We start from the raw sequence: 15,046 nt of genomic DNA on the forward strand, positions 1-15,046 counted from the left end.
AAGCTCACTGCATGCCCCTGTGCAAGTCACTTGTCTCTCACCTTAGCCAACATGGCAGGGTTGTTGTGAGGATATAAGAACAAAGTTGTCCAAGCTCCTTAGAGGATGACCAGGATTAAAATAAGGCATCGCAGTCACCAGCCACCAACACCAGCAGCACAAGAAGGGGGCATTAGGCACAAAAATGGAAGCAAGAAGAATTACCGACCAAAGCCGAATGGAGGATGAAATTGAAGGACTATGCAGAATTAGATAAATTAACAGGAAGGATTCGAAACCTGTGGGATCAGAGATTCTTAGAAGACTGGAGTAAATATATGAACTATTCGAAAAGTAATTGTAATGAACAGATTACGCTAGTAGGACTGCAAGAAGTTTTGTAAGGAGGATGATTTGAAATATTGCAAGAAAGACTGTGAGGGAATTATTAGTTAATAACAATTAAGTTATTAGTTATTAGTTATTATTGTTATTAGTTAATAACAATTAATAACAAATAAGAGAAATTAAGAAATGCAGAATAAGTGATAAGAACGAAAAATCATCAGAGGTGTTGATGGAAGTCTAAAACATTGTATAAGATAAGAAGTTATGTTATATGACTGTTGGAAATGATATGTTAAAAAACCAATAAAAATGTATAAAAGAAGAAGAAGAGGGGGCATAGGGGCAAGACAGGTGGCGCTAAACTTATGCTCACTTTGTTCCCATAATCCGCACTCGCCTGCCCTCGCCTGTTGTCTTGCTCCTACGTTGCAAGCCAAATGTATCCCATCTTCCCGACTCACACACCAGTCAGGGGACAAGGGGGACTCCACACATCCAGCCAACGAAAGGCAATCTGGGTCAATTAGATTGAGTGGCCCGGGGGTGGTGCAACCATGGATGGAGGCCAAGCGTGGGCGAGTCACTTTTGCAAGGGGGGAAATTGAGGCATCAGACATTCCTCCACCTCCCTCCCTCCACCGGGCTGGTTGGGGGTGGAAGAGACAGGAGTCGTGGTAAGGCTGGGCTTCAGCAACTGAGTCTGGGGCTGGCACCTGGCTCTCCGCCAGGCTGAGGGCGATTCGGTACCCACTGAGAAGCGAGAGGACAGGGCGTGCAGCCAAGGGACTTGATGGCAAACGGCGGGTGCCTAAATCGTCACGCACCCAGGTCCATCCATCTCTCTCTGTCTGTCTCTCACACCCACGGCCGTGGTCTGCTTACCGGGGAAGAGAGCAAGGACGTAAGAAGCACCTTGCTGGGGGAAATCTGTCTGAGATAATAAGGAGAATCTGCTGGATCCGGCCAATAGCCCTTCCAGGCCAGCATCCTGTTCTCACAGTGGCCAAAGAGATGCTTCCCATGGGAAGCACACAAGCAAGACCTGAACACAAGATCAACTCTCTACTCCTATGGTTTCCAGCGACTGGTGTTCAGAAGCTTTGCCGCCTCCAACCGTGGAAGCAGAGCCTCGCTGACAGCCTTACAGAATGCCGCGGCGAGACTCCTTACAGGATCCTTGCCGCAGGATCACATTCACCCAGTGCTATACCAGCTGCACTGGCTCCTGGTGGAGTACAGGATCAGGTTTAAGGTGCTGGTTTTAACCTTTAAAGCCCTTCACGGCCTAGGACCCTTGTACCTACGGGACCGCCTCTCCTGGTATGCCCTGCTGAAGACCTTACGGTCTTCAAACAAAAACATCTTGGAGGTCCCGGGCCACAGGGAGGTTAGGCTGGCCTCAACCAGAGCCAGGGCTTTTTTGGCCGTGGCCCCGATCTGGTGGAACGTTCTGTCACAAGACTTGACATCTTTCCGCAGGGCCTGCAAGACGGAGCTGTTCCACCAGGCCTTTGGCCAAGGAGCAGTTTGACCCCTTCCCTTGGTAATCCTCACAGAACTCTAGCCCAATGGTTGCCATTAATTTGATTCTGAATTGGTTTTAGAATGAATTGATTTTAGAATGCATTACAATTGATTGATTGTGATTTTATGTGAACGGCGTTGCTTTTATTGTTGTTGGCCGCTCTGAGCCCGGTTTCGGTGGGATATAAATATTTATTTTATTTTTATTTTTATTACTATTACTATTACTATTTACCCTCTTGTGAATTTGACACTCCCACCGCCCCATCCAGAACGTGATCGAGGGCAGCAACGCTTGAGAAGGAAAAGTCGCACGCATGGGAGGTACCGTATTTTTTGCTCTGTAAGACTCACCTTTTCCCTCCTAGAAAGTAAGGGGAAATGTGTGTGCGTCTTGTGGAGCGAATGCGGGCTGTGCAGCTATCCCAGAAGCCAGAATAGCCAGAGGGATTGCTGCTTTCGCTACGCAGCGATCCCTCTGGCTTTTCTGGCTTCTGAGATTCATAATATTTTTTTTCTCGTTTCCTCCTCCAAAAACTAGGTGCATCTTGTGGTCTGGTGCGTCTTATAGAGCGAAAAATACGGTAATGGGAAATGGAAACGCAGGGAGCTGCTTCCACAGACCTCAGTGTTGCCCACAATGACTGGCAGAAGCCGCTCTCCATGGTTTCAGGCAGGGGACGATTCCCAGCCCTGCCTGGAGACGCTGCCAAGGACCTTCTGCATGCAAACCAGGTGTCCTGTCAGTGAGACGCAGCCCTTCACCAATACAGGCAGAGGGAGAAGGTGGGGGAAATGCCCCTGGGTGAGGACAAGGACTTCTGTCCCAGATCCCGAAGAGGCTGGGTAGAGAGGCCAGCTGCATGGGCTGTCAAACAGCAGCCCCACTGGATCTGCCCATATTCAGCTGTTGTGTTCTTTCGCTTCTCCCCTCCTTCCCCAACTCTTTCTGTTATAAGCTCTTCTGGGAAAGGGCTCTCCCTCCGTTCGCACTGCCGGGCGCATTGTCATGCATGCAGCGATGGTGCTATTAAAATGAGAATGCATGACGAAAATAAGAATGCAGGGTGGAACTGCAAAACGCAACGATTTAAGGACAGGGAGTCGGCCACCAGCAGGCAGAACTGGGCCAGCCAAGGGCAGCTTTCTCCAGCTCCCGATCCTCTGACCCACATTCAGGCAAAGTACAGGCGAAACTTTCCCCGTTGCAAGGAAGAAATAAACATTTTCAAGCTGTCAAACGCGTCTCCCCCTTACGTGCTCATTCATTTGGAAGATTCGCGAAGGGCTTAATGAAAGAGATCGCTAATGGTGTGCAAAAGGACAAAACAGGAGCTGAAATCTGCAAGACCATTCAAAAAACAAATTTATGCACATGCACTGCAGGGGGTTGGACTGGATGACCCTTTAGGTCCCCTTCAAAATCTATAATTCTATGAAACTATCGTGACTGAAACACAGATAAAAATCGGAAAAGCTTTGAACATAAGGATAGGCAACTAAATGATGCCCCTGGGTGGGCTCTTAGATTGTGTCTCTCTTTTTTGATTCTGAGCACGAGACACCCATTCTGTACTCTGATCGGAGACGGGAATTTTTGCTTCCATCAGGGCCACATTCCCTTGGGTGTCATCTGTCAGGGGCTCTGCTCAGGACAGTCTCTCTGGCTACGTTTGCACCACAAATGTTAAAGCACTATGATTCCACTCTAAACAGCCACAGCTCCCCCCCCCCAAAGAATTATGGGACCTGTACAGCGGAACCTTGGTTCTCAAACTTAATCCGTTCCAAAAGTCCGTTCCAAAACCAAAGCGTTCCAAAACCAAGGCATGGTTTCCCACAGAAAGTAATGCAAATGGATTAATCTGTTCCACCACTTTTAAAAACAACCCCCAAAACAGCAATTTAACATGGATTTTACTATCTAACGAGACCATTGATCCATAAGATGGAAGCAATAAACAATGTGCTGCAGTCAAACAATCAATCAATCAGTAGCTGAACCGTGTTCCACACAGTCGCAGAAACAAAACAAAAAAGAGCCGCAAAAACAAAAACGCAAAATAAACAGCAAAAACACACAGACCTCAGCGTAACACTTAAAACGGATGTGTGGCACGCAAATCGGAAGCCTAACACTCAAAACGGAGCATGTTCGGCTTCCGAAAAAGGTTCACAAACCGGAACACTCACTTCCGGGTTTGCAATGTTTGGGTTCCAAGTTGTTTGAGTACCAAGGCGTTTGAGAACCAAGGCACTACTATAGTTAATTAAGGGTGCTGAGAGGTGTTGGGAAACACACACACACCCATTCCCCTCTCCCAGAGCTACAATTCCCAGAGGGGTTGAATCCCTCTTCCCTCTGGGAACTGCAGCTCCTAACAGCTCTCGGCACCCTTTGCAAACTACAGCTCCTTTTAGGCAGGGCGTTAACGGTTGAAAGGGAGCTCCTTGAACTAAACCCAGAAACTGAACTGGCGACAGGGCAGCTGGTCGAGGACTGGCCTAATGTGATGTGAACTGCTTGCTCCGAACAAAATATCCTGCAGGCTGCATTCTGGATAAATCAGAATGATTTTCCTGTCTGTGCCTCAAGCCTCGTGTTTGGTGATGCTCCACAACTCTGTCACCTAGACGGGGCAAACTTTAATTCGGAGCCTGATCTCTCGCGGGGGACAAGGAAGGAGCTCATAGCTGTCAACCTTCCCTTTTTTGCGGGAAATTCCCTTATTCCAGCACCATTTCCCGCTGCTATCCCAGATTGTTAGCTATCCCGTAGACCAGGGGTCTGCAACCCGCGGCTCCGGAGCCGCATGTGGCTCTTTTACACCTTTGCCGCGGCTCCAGGGCCGATACTAGCGAGGGGAGGAGGCGCATTGTGTGCTCTGACACTCCCCACTGTTTTAAATGTCTCAATGGTTTTGCGGCTCCCAGTTTTTTTTTCCTTAGGTCCAAGTGGCTCTTTTTGTCTTAAAGGTTGCAGACCCCTGCCGTAGACTGTCCCCGGGACAGGTGAGGCTGCTGATCCCTTATTTTCAAATCTGAAAGTTGACAGCTATGAAGGACACTCTTTTTATTTATTTTGCAAAACCCACATACCTCTGGATCGTAGTAAGACCTCCAGGGGTTTACAAGAAATATTAAAGTTCCAAACCCTCCTGGCTTCCCTCTCTCATTTCCCCCATGTCAAATTTTAGAACGTAAGCAACTAGGTGGCAAGAACGTGTCCCCTTTGAACTCTGCAGAGCACTGCAAACACTCAAGACCCCATAAAATAACCCTAAGCAAATTCAGTTTTATACTTGCTGTCCCCCACACCCCTTCCTTCATCCCATTTCTTCCACACTGGGTGACTGGGGGCGGGGGGGGGGGAAGAGAACTGAAAAATCAGGCTCCATTTTACTTGTCAAATTAGGGCCAATTTAAACAATTGGTCTCCCTCCAGATGTTTTAATAAACCACTGATTGATTAATCAACATGACCTTAATATTTTTCCCTGGCTAAGCCCCGGGAAGATCTTTGCTGGCGGCATTAAAAACTGCTGCTAATTGCGCTAATGCGATTGATTAGGAAATTGGCCCCGGGTCAAAGATGGTAATTAGTACAGGGGAAATCGCTGGCCAACAGCCTCTTTTGCGGATGAGGGTTGTTGGGGGGGGGGGGGAGAAGAAAGAGAGAATAATTTGCCCGTCAGGCAAGGTGCTGCAAGTCAGGATTCCTGGGTTCTAGTTGCTTCTGCCCAGAGGCGACATTTGCAGGTGGTTAAGAGTTTTACAGGTTGTTATTTGAGGACGGGTGAAATTCAGGCTTCCGGGGCCTGCGTTCTTTTTCTTCCTCTAAAACTCCAAGGTCCACTCAGAACCAGCACAATTATAAGGCAGAGGGAGGCACTCACCTCAGGCAGTCAAATTCCAGGCATCTCTGCACCATAGATTCTAAGTACAGTGATACCTTGGGTTACATACGCTTCAGGTTACATACGCTTCAGGTTACAGACTCCGCTAACCCAGAAATAGTGCTTCAGGTTAAGAACTTTGCTTCAGGATGAGAACAGAAATCATGCTCCGGGGGCGTGGCAGCAGCAGGAGGCTCCATTAGCTAAAGTGGTGCTTCAGGTTAAGAACAGTTTCAGGTTAAGAACGGACCTCTGGAACGAATTACCGTATTTTTCGCCCTATAGGATGCACTTTTTCCCCTCCAAAAATGAAGGGGAAATGTGTGTGCGTCCTATGGGGCGAATGCAGGCTTTCGCTGAAGCCTGGAGAATGAGAGGGGTCGGTGCGCACCGACCCCTCTCGCTCTCCAGGCTTCAGGAGAGCCCCAGCGCCAGCCCCACAAGGTCGGGGGACAGAGGGAGGCGGAACGCCACCATCCCGCTGTCTCCCGAAGTGGTTTGGAGGCTGACGGCGGGGAGACCCTGCCGCCAGCCCTGCAAGCTCTGGGGACAGCTGGGAGGCGCAGCGTGTCTCCCCGCTGTCCCCGGACCTGATCTGAAGGCGGGCAGCGGGGAGAAGAGCGCTTCTCCCCGCTGCCTGCCCCGCAAACTCCGGGGACAGCTGGGAGGCGCAGTGCGTCTTCCCGCTGTCCCCAGACCTGATCTCAAGGTGGGCTGTGGGGAGAAGAGCGCTTCTCCCCGATGCCGGCCCCACAAGCGCCTGGGGGGAAAATAAATTTTTTCCCCTTTATTTCCCCCCCAAAAAACTTGATGCGTCCTATGGGCCAGTGCGTCCTATGGGGCGAAAAATACGGTAAGTACTTAACCTGAGGTACCACTGTACTGTTCTACCAAGGCTGCCTGCAAAGAATTCTGGGAACTGTAGTTTTTTAACGGTGCTGTGGGGAGACCCCACCACCACCATTCCCTTCCCAGAACTAAAATTCCCAGAATTCCGTGGGAAGAAGGATCAATCGTTAAATCATTCTGGGAATTGCAGCTCTGTGAGAGGACCAGCGGGGTCTGCTAGCAACTTTCGGCACCCTTCGCAAACTACAGCTCCCAGGCCGCTCTGGGAGGAAGCCACGACTGCTTAATGTGGAATCATAGCATGTTAAATGTATGGCGTAGCTGCAAATCGTTATGTAACTAACGGTTCTGGCATTTTCACTCCCAGGATAAGGTACTCGGGCAATTTTTCTACCTCAAGTGTCAAAGTAACTCAGCCAGCCTTAATTTACTGTATTTTTCGCTCCATAAGACGCACTTTTTTCCTCCTAAAAAGTAAGGGGAAATGTCTGTGCATCTTATGGAGCGAATGTGTGGTCGATCGCTGGCTCCCTTTCTGGCCCCGCCCCCTTGCCCCGGCCTCCATCGGTGAATGTTCTGCAGACGGAGGCTGTTTGTTTCCCCAGCGACGTGTGACTGGCTGATTTTCTGTCTGGAAATTGTAGAAATGGCTCCCTTTCCTTTCCTAAAGAAGCTACAGAACTGTGAGTCGAACCCCATAAAAACAGGATTTTTTTTCCCTTTGCAAAGTAAGCTCAACAACTTTGAGCTGATCCTCAAAAAAGGGGGTTTTTCCCCTTTGCAAAAGAAGCTGCACAACTGTGTGCTGATTACCCCAAAAACAGGCCTTTCCCCCTTTCCTCCTCTAAAAAATAGGTGCGTCTTATGGAGCGAAAAATACAGTGGTACCTCAGGTTGCATACGCTTCAGGTTACATACGCTTCAGGTTACAGACTCCGCTAACCTAGAAACAGTACTTCAGGTTAAGAACTTTGCTTCAGGATGAGAACAGAAATTGTGCTCCGGCGGCGTGGCAGCAGCAGGAGGCCCCATTAGCTAAAGTGGTACCTCAGGTTAAGAACAGTTTCAGGTTAAGTACGGACCTCCAGAACGAATTAAGTACTTAACCCAAGGTACCACTGTACATCAATTTGAGTAGGAGAAGCAGAAAATGGGACGGACCATTTTCAGCACACCCACACGTCTTCCTGTGAGATCTCAGTGCAAAATCACAGCACCCTAAAAGGCAGCCATGCTCTTGCATGAGAAAACGGAATGTCCTGTTTTTTCTTTTAAAAAAAATTCCTTCCAGTAGCACCTTAAAGACCAACTAAGTTAGTTCTTGGTATGAGCTTTCGTGTGCATGCACACTTCTTCAGATACACTGAAACAGAAGTTGCCAGATCCTGGAGAGACCTGGAGAGACCTGGTCTGAACAAAGACATTGGATTCTTATCTCATTATACATGACTAAGCCATTTTTCACCTTCTCACCCCTTGCCTTTTCCTGTAAGACCTATTGCAGTCGTTAAGAGTCGTCAACAGGCTCATCTCAGCTATCTGCCAATCTCCCATTCCCACCACCCTTCTGAGTAATACCCCTCCCCACCTTCTCACTATATAGAAGGATCTGGCAACTTCTGTTTCAGTGTATCTGAAGAAGTGTGCATGCACACGAAAGCTCATACCAAGAACTAACTTAGTTGGTCTTTAAGGTTCTACTGGAAGGAATTTTTTTATTTTGACTATGGCAGACCAACACGGCTACCTATCTGTAACTGTTTTTTCTTGGGACACTTGCGGGGTATGTTTTCTGCTCTACCTTAGGCAGCAAAATGTATTGGGTTAGCACCCGCCAATCAGAGCCAAGCGAAGTACAAAATAATGGGGGGCGGACCAAGCACAAAATGGCTGACTCAGGGAGCAGGAGTCAAACCCATTACCCTTTCTCCCCGGCCCCTCATAAGTCTAAATATTTGGATGTCCTGTAGCCGGGATGGATCTTCACCCAAGTGACTAAGATCAGAGATCCTTGCAGAAAATTAGAAAACCTGCCAGCAGATTTGCATCAAAGAACCAATTAATATTTATGCTTTGCAGGTGAGAAAGAAAGTGGCCGTGAGATTCAGTTTTATGAAATGGGAAAGTTCTGCAAACACTGGTAAGCATGAAGTCCCATTTTACAGCTGGGGAACACTGAGGTTCAGAGAGACACAATGCTTCCAGGGACAGGGGCAAACAGGACATTTGCACTTTCCTGAAACCCTGGAGAGTTGCTGCAGAGAATACTGAGCTAGAGGTCTAACTCTGTATAAGGCACCTTGTTATGTTCCTATGATACTGTAGCAGCCGGCAGTACCTTGGAAAAAGGAAGCTGCAGTTTTTGTTAAGTGCCTTCTTTAAAAACAGATTTCCCACTCCACCTCCCCACCCCTCTCGCCAGATCTGATTAATTAATTAAATCATATTAATTAGTTTTTGCTTGGTGGAAATGCCCAAGTCAGACTGTTTGGTCAATTCTTAGAGAAGCTGGAGGAGGAGGAAGTTGTAAAACAGGATGCAACCTAAGAGGTATCAATCTAACATCAGACAGACAGGTCAGTGCAAGAGGTTAAAGAAACAGAGATGATCTGGGGATCTGGAGGTCCCAAACTCTACCTGTCTTAACCCCTTTTTTGCAAGCTGAGTTGCACCCAAAGTTCCAGAAAAAAGGAACCTGTAACAGTTATGTTAGAATTATAGTGGTGCCCCGCAAGACGAATGTCTCGCAAGACGGAAAACTCGCTAGACGAAGGAGTTTTCCGTTTTGGAGGTGCTTCACAAAACGAATCTCCTATGGGCTTGCTTCGCAAGACGACAATGTCTTGCAAGTTCCTGCTGGTTTTTTTTCCTTTCCCCCCCTTTTTCTAAGCCGCTAAGTCGCTTATCAGCTGATCCGATCAGCAGATAAGCCGCTAAAAGCCACTAATAGCGCTAATCCGCTAATCCGTCAATGGGCTTGCTTCGCAAGACGAAAAAACCGCTAGACGAAGAGAATCACAGAACGGATTCTTTTCGTCTTGCGAGGCACCACTGTACAGAACCGTACTGTTGGAAGGGACCTGAGAGTCTAGTCCAACCCCCTTCAATGCAATGTTGGGCTCTAACTCCCAGCCGCGCTGGCTGGTGCTGGTGCGAGTTCTAGTCTAGCAACATCCCTGGGGTGGACACAGGTTCCCCAGGCAAGGCGTGAAGGCAACAGCTCTCCACTGTGGATCCAACACCTGATATTCAGAGATATGCTATTCCCAAGGCTGGAGGCTCCATGGAGCTATAGACTTTCCCTCTTAAAAGAATTAGCCTAAACCTTTGAAAATAAAAACGGCATCTAATGTAGCGCTCATCACCCACATCTTGAAGCAGTGAGTTCCACAGGTTAATTGTGCATTGTTGTGTGACCAATATTTCCTTCTGCCCACCCTGAATCCAATTTCACTGGATGAAAGCTGCCACTCCCAGCTACTAGTATTACCTTCCCCACAGTTCAGGGCCCCAACATCAATTTCCACACTGCTTTCCACTTACTACGCCACTAGTCCTCATTGTAAAAAGCTAACTCACGCAGCACACTCTGCCCATAAATTAAGCACTTGGGCATCCCAATTCTCTGTTCTGACCCCGCTTTGGCCCTCCAACACCACTCTCTATTTTTAAACCCTCTTCCAGGACACAGCTGCAGCAGAACAATGGGGGGAAAGCCCTTCCATAGTTTTATAAAGTTCTCGGCGCTCATTTTCCCTAGCTGATCATTAACAGAATTCACTCTGCAGAGATTTTGGCTCCTCTTGCAAACAGGGTGCCTAGGGGTGGGGTGCAGAGTTCGGCTCAACAGCAAAGTACCCCTTTCTCAGTGCTGGAATTTGCTTTTTGAGGAGGGGGGGAGAGGCAAAGGGGGTGCAGGAAGAGGGGGAGAAACGGACAGCACCTCGCCCAAGCCTCTCCAAACAATAGGCAGATGTTTATCCCTATTTCATGGAACACTCGTTATTTGGCTGATAATTACCCCGCGGGTAATGATAGTAATCAGAAATTGCTGCAAGCCTGTATTCTTCCAAGGCAGTTAATTTATTTAATTACACACTTTGAAGCGGCATTATTTAAATGGTGATTTATTGCATGGCTAATCAATGCTATTTTATCTGGGCAAGCGCCTTTGTGCGGTGCGTGCGTGAGCGCATGGGTGTGTTGGAATGAAACGGCGCCCTGGCCTTTTCTGCGAGGAATTAGGGATATGGGGAGGAGAGGAGGAGGAGGAGGAGGAAATGAACAGGCTCTGGGGGAGACGAGATTTAACTGTGTCATGCGAAGGGGGCGCCAAGGACACCGGTCTTGCGAGAGCATGCAGAAGTCATAGAATCATAGAATCATAGAGTTGGAAGAGACCACAAGGGCCATCGAGTCCAACCCTCTGCCAAGCAGGAAACACCATCAGAGCACTCCTGACATATGGTTGTCAAGCCTCTGCTTAAGGACCTCCAAAGGAGGAGACTCCACCACACTCCTTGGCAGCAAATTCCACTGTCAAACAGCTCTTACTGTCAGGAAGTTCTTCCTAATGTTTAGGTGGAATCTTCATTCTTGTAGTTTGGAGCCATTGCTCCGTGTCCGCTTCTCTGAAGCAGCAGAAAACAACCTTTCTCCCTCCTCTATGTGACATCCTTTTATATGTCCACAGGTTCAATTTCCAGGTAAAGGGATCTCAGGTAGCAGGTGATGGAAAAGACCTTCCTCTAGCCAGCGGTCCCAGAGAGTCACTGCCAGTCAAAGCAGACTGTACTATAGGGTTGCCAAATTCCAAACAGTGAAAATCTGGACCCAAAAGTTGTTGAGGGCTGGCAGCATTGAGATAAATTCAACAGTGCAAACAAGTTTTGATGGATGCAATAATGGAATACTGAACGGTATAGTTTTTTTGTCAAATATGCAGGGATTTATGATTTGTAAAATGAACCGTGGAAAGAGAAGAAGGGGAGTCACTGATATCTTATGGATGTAAAATAAATATTTTAAATTGTGAAACAAAACTTAATAAAAAAAATTATACACACACACACGCACACTGCTTGTTTTCTAAGGGGGACGCATACCCCTAAACATTTTGTGAATATAAGTTGGGCCTCACTGAGGGGCAGTATTTCAATATGGGTAGGAAAATGAGAGTACCCTTAAACATTTTTTTAGGAAAAAAGCAGTGTGTGTGTGTGTGTGTGTGTGTGTGTGTGTATATACACATATACACAAACACACAAGTTGTTGAGCTTTGTTGTTGTTTTGCCAAAGTTGTTGCTGAAGCTTTGAGCAATTTTTAAGGAGATTCGCCAAAATCTACACTTCCGGCATGGGTTGCCACAAACCCAGATTTCCCCTTACGTTTCAGCGAATTCCACCTGGGACGCTGTTTATGAGGGCCAAAACCCAGCTATGTCTGAGAAATTCTGGACGTATGGCAGCCCTCGATGCCTTTTGCCCTGCTAGGGGGCAACTTCTTAGGATCTAAACAAAGGGGGAGCCCAAAACCTTTGGCTCCAGCTTCCTTCCAGAGGCAGCGATGGTCATTGCCACTCTTACATCTAAAAAAAAAAAACCAAGGCGCCGTCCCTCATGGCCCATGGACAATTCCACGCGCATGTGCCACCCACCTTTGCCAGGCGGGGAAGGCCCCTCCGCCCGCAGGCTCCAGGGCGGGTCTCCGTGGTTGGCAAAGTCTCGCATCTTGAGGTAACTGATGGTGAGCCGGACGATGGAGGCCTTGTCCAGCTGGCTGGTGATGGCTCCGGGCAGCGGCAGCATCTTGGCCAGTTCATAGAACTCGAAATTCTCCTTGCCCCGGCGAGAGCGTGCAGCGTTTCGGGACTTCTCCTTGCGCAGGGCCTGGAGGCTGTGGAAAAACCACCGTCGTTATTACAGTGGACGTTCGGGTTGTGAACGTGATCCGTGTGGGATGCACATTCGCAGCCTGCAGCGGCACGTCTGCACATGCGCGGGTTGCAATTCGTCGCTTATGCGCAAAGCGCGATTTAGCGTTTCTGCGCATGCGCGAAACCCGGAAGTAACCCATTCCAGTACTTCCGGGTTTCGGCAGGTCCATAACCCGAAATAACGCAACCTGAAGCCGAGGTATGACTGTATTTTTATTTATTAAATTTATCTACCACCCCCTTCACCCGAAGATCCCAGGGTGGCTTCCGGTATAAAAACACAAAATACGGATCATAAGAGCCACAAAAATATTATTATTATTAAGACATCTGAAGGCAGCCCTGTTTAGGGAAGTTTTTAATATTTAATGCCGTATTGTTTTAACACTCGATAGGGAGCCGCCCAGAGTGTCTGGGGAAACTCAGCCAGATGGGCAGGGTATAAATAATAAATTATTATAAATTATTATTAAATTGTTATTATAACCACCAGCCTCCTGAACAAGACAAGAGATACGGGCCTGCCCTTACCAAATGCCAACCGACAGGATAGAAAGCCTTTGCCGGCCATTTGACCGCTCACGGAGCGGCAGGACCAGCCGTGAATGGCAGAAAAGGCCGACAAGGTACACTTAAAACTCATAGGGTAGAGTTGGAAGGGAATCTCGCTTCTGCAAAAAGCGAAAAAGGGTTTCCATTTGCTTCTCCCAGCCCCCACTTTTCCTCAGAGGTTCCTGTTCAAAATACTAAGAGAAAGATGGTGGTTATATCGTATGAAATGTCTCAGAGGAGACACCTGTACCAGGGTGGATAAAAATCAATGTTGTTGTTTTTTTTATTTAAATTGGGTTTTTAAAATAAAGTGCTTTTGGAGGGGAAATCTTTCTAAAGATAGTTTTCTATTTAAGTTACATTATACTCCAAAGGCTATCCATCAGGAAATAAGGATTTGTTTTAAGTTTTTCATGTGTGCTAAAACTCAGCCTAAGGTTGTTGGTGGTTTTTTTTTTAAAAAAATTGTTTAACCATGTCAGTTAGCAAACATGGATATATATGCTATAATGTTATTGTTTTAGTTAAATAAATTGTTTAAATTGTTATTAAGGAAAAGATTCTTTTTCTCCTTCCAATATAAAGTACACCAGAAAAGTTGCAGATTTTTCGGGGTACGTACGGACCCCTGGAACGAATTACATTCATATCCAGAGGGTCCACTGTATTAAGATTATACCAGCAAGAATAAGTCTTTCTGTAAAAAAAGAGATTTGAATCAAGTCTTACTGACTAATGATTTCAATCATGATTTCAATCAAATTGATTTAAATCAAATCCACCCTGACCTGCACCACACATTTAAAGCACTTTGGTACCTCTTTAAACAAACATGGCTTCCCGCAAAGGATTCTGGGAAGTGTAGCTTGACAAGAGCACTGAGAGTTGTTAGGGGACGCCTGTATTCTCCTCAGAGAGCAACAATTCCCAGAGTTCCCTGGGAGGAGGGAAGGATTGTAAAACCACTCTGGGAATGTTAGTTCTGTGAGGGGAATAGGGGGTCCACGGACAACCCTCAGCAAACTACAGCTCCCAGGATTCTTTGGGGGGAGCCAAGCCTGAGCTTTAAATGCATGGTGTAGGTTTGGCCTGTCACACGCAGTCAAGCCATGCGTCCATAATCCTCATTGCTCGACATGAGACTGCCATGTTTGGCTTCTGCCAGACATTTTTTTTAGAACTAGGGAGCACCACAAAATGGACAGAAGGAACTGAGGGCTTGCAGGGTCTGATGGGAGTTGTAGTCCAGGACGCCTGGACAGCAAAGACTGCTTTCTAAGGAGTTCAGGGTGGGTGTTTGCCCCAGCTAACCCTCCAAGCGGGGCTGTCTTAAGCATATGCGGCGCCGGGTGCAAAATCCGCCCAGCACCCCCCCCGGTTGACCAGTCCCAGGCGCGCAGGAGGGAGGAGCCGCCCGGCCACCTCAGCGTCTCGCTGACTCGGGTCGCCCCCGAACTCGCGGCGCAGACCTGCCCGCAGCAGAAGAGCCCGCCACAGCGCTTTGACGGGCAGACGGGCTCTTCCCCGGACTCAACTCTCGGGCCCCCGACTCTCGGCCTGGTGCGCCTGAGAGCCCTGCGCCCGGGTGCCCCGCACCCCTAGCACCTATGGGTAAGGCGGCCCTGCCTCCAAGCAACCCTGCAAGATGATGATGATGATGATAATAATAATTTATTTATTTATACCCAGCCCTTCCCGGTTCAGAAAACCGGGCTCAGGGCGGCTAACAACAAATTTAAAACACTTAATTGATGCACAGCTGTCAACTTTTCCCTTTTCTTGCGAGGAATCCTATTTGGAATAAGGGAATTTCCCTTAAAAAAAAGGGAAACGTTGACAGCTATGAATTGATGCAACAAAAACCAGCACAAAATACCGTATAAAACGTGAATAACAATAAATTCAGAATTCAAAAATGAATTTAAGGGGGGAAATCCATCCAATAAACATTAGGTGATCACC

At 47.7% G+C, this 15,046-nt stretch overlaps 1 protein-coding gene across 5 annotated transcripts in view; it reads right to left on the reverse strand.

Moving 5' to 3' along the window:
- The window catches only part of NPAS1 (neuronal PAS domain protein 1), a 93,647-nt gene that overhangs the window by 66,877 nt on the left and 11,724 nt on the right, over positions 1-15,046 (reverse strand). For 3 of the 5 annotated variants that reach the window (XM_083515815.1, XM_083515817.1, XM_083515816.1), the window contains exon 3: positions 12,254-12,492. In XM_083515815.1, coding sequence (XP_083371941.1) covers positions 12,254-12,492 — 239 coding nt within the window. Of the gene's footprint in view, positions 1-12,253; positions 12,493-13,813; positions 14,339-15,046 lie in introns of those variants that run through there. The other 2 variants (XM_083515818.1, XM_083515819.1) reach the window with 2 other exon arrangements.

This window comes from Podarcis liolepis, assembly GCF_965112155.1.
Source record: "Podarcis liolepis genome assembly, chromosome: 7".
Lineage (NCBI taxonomy): Eukaryota > Metazoa > Chordata > Lepidosauria > Squamata > Lacertidae > Podarcis > Podarcis liolepis.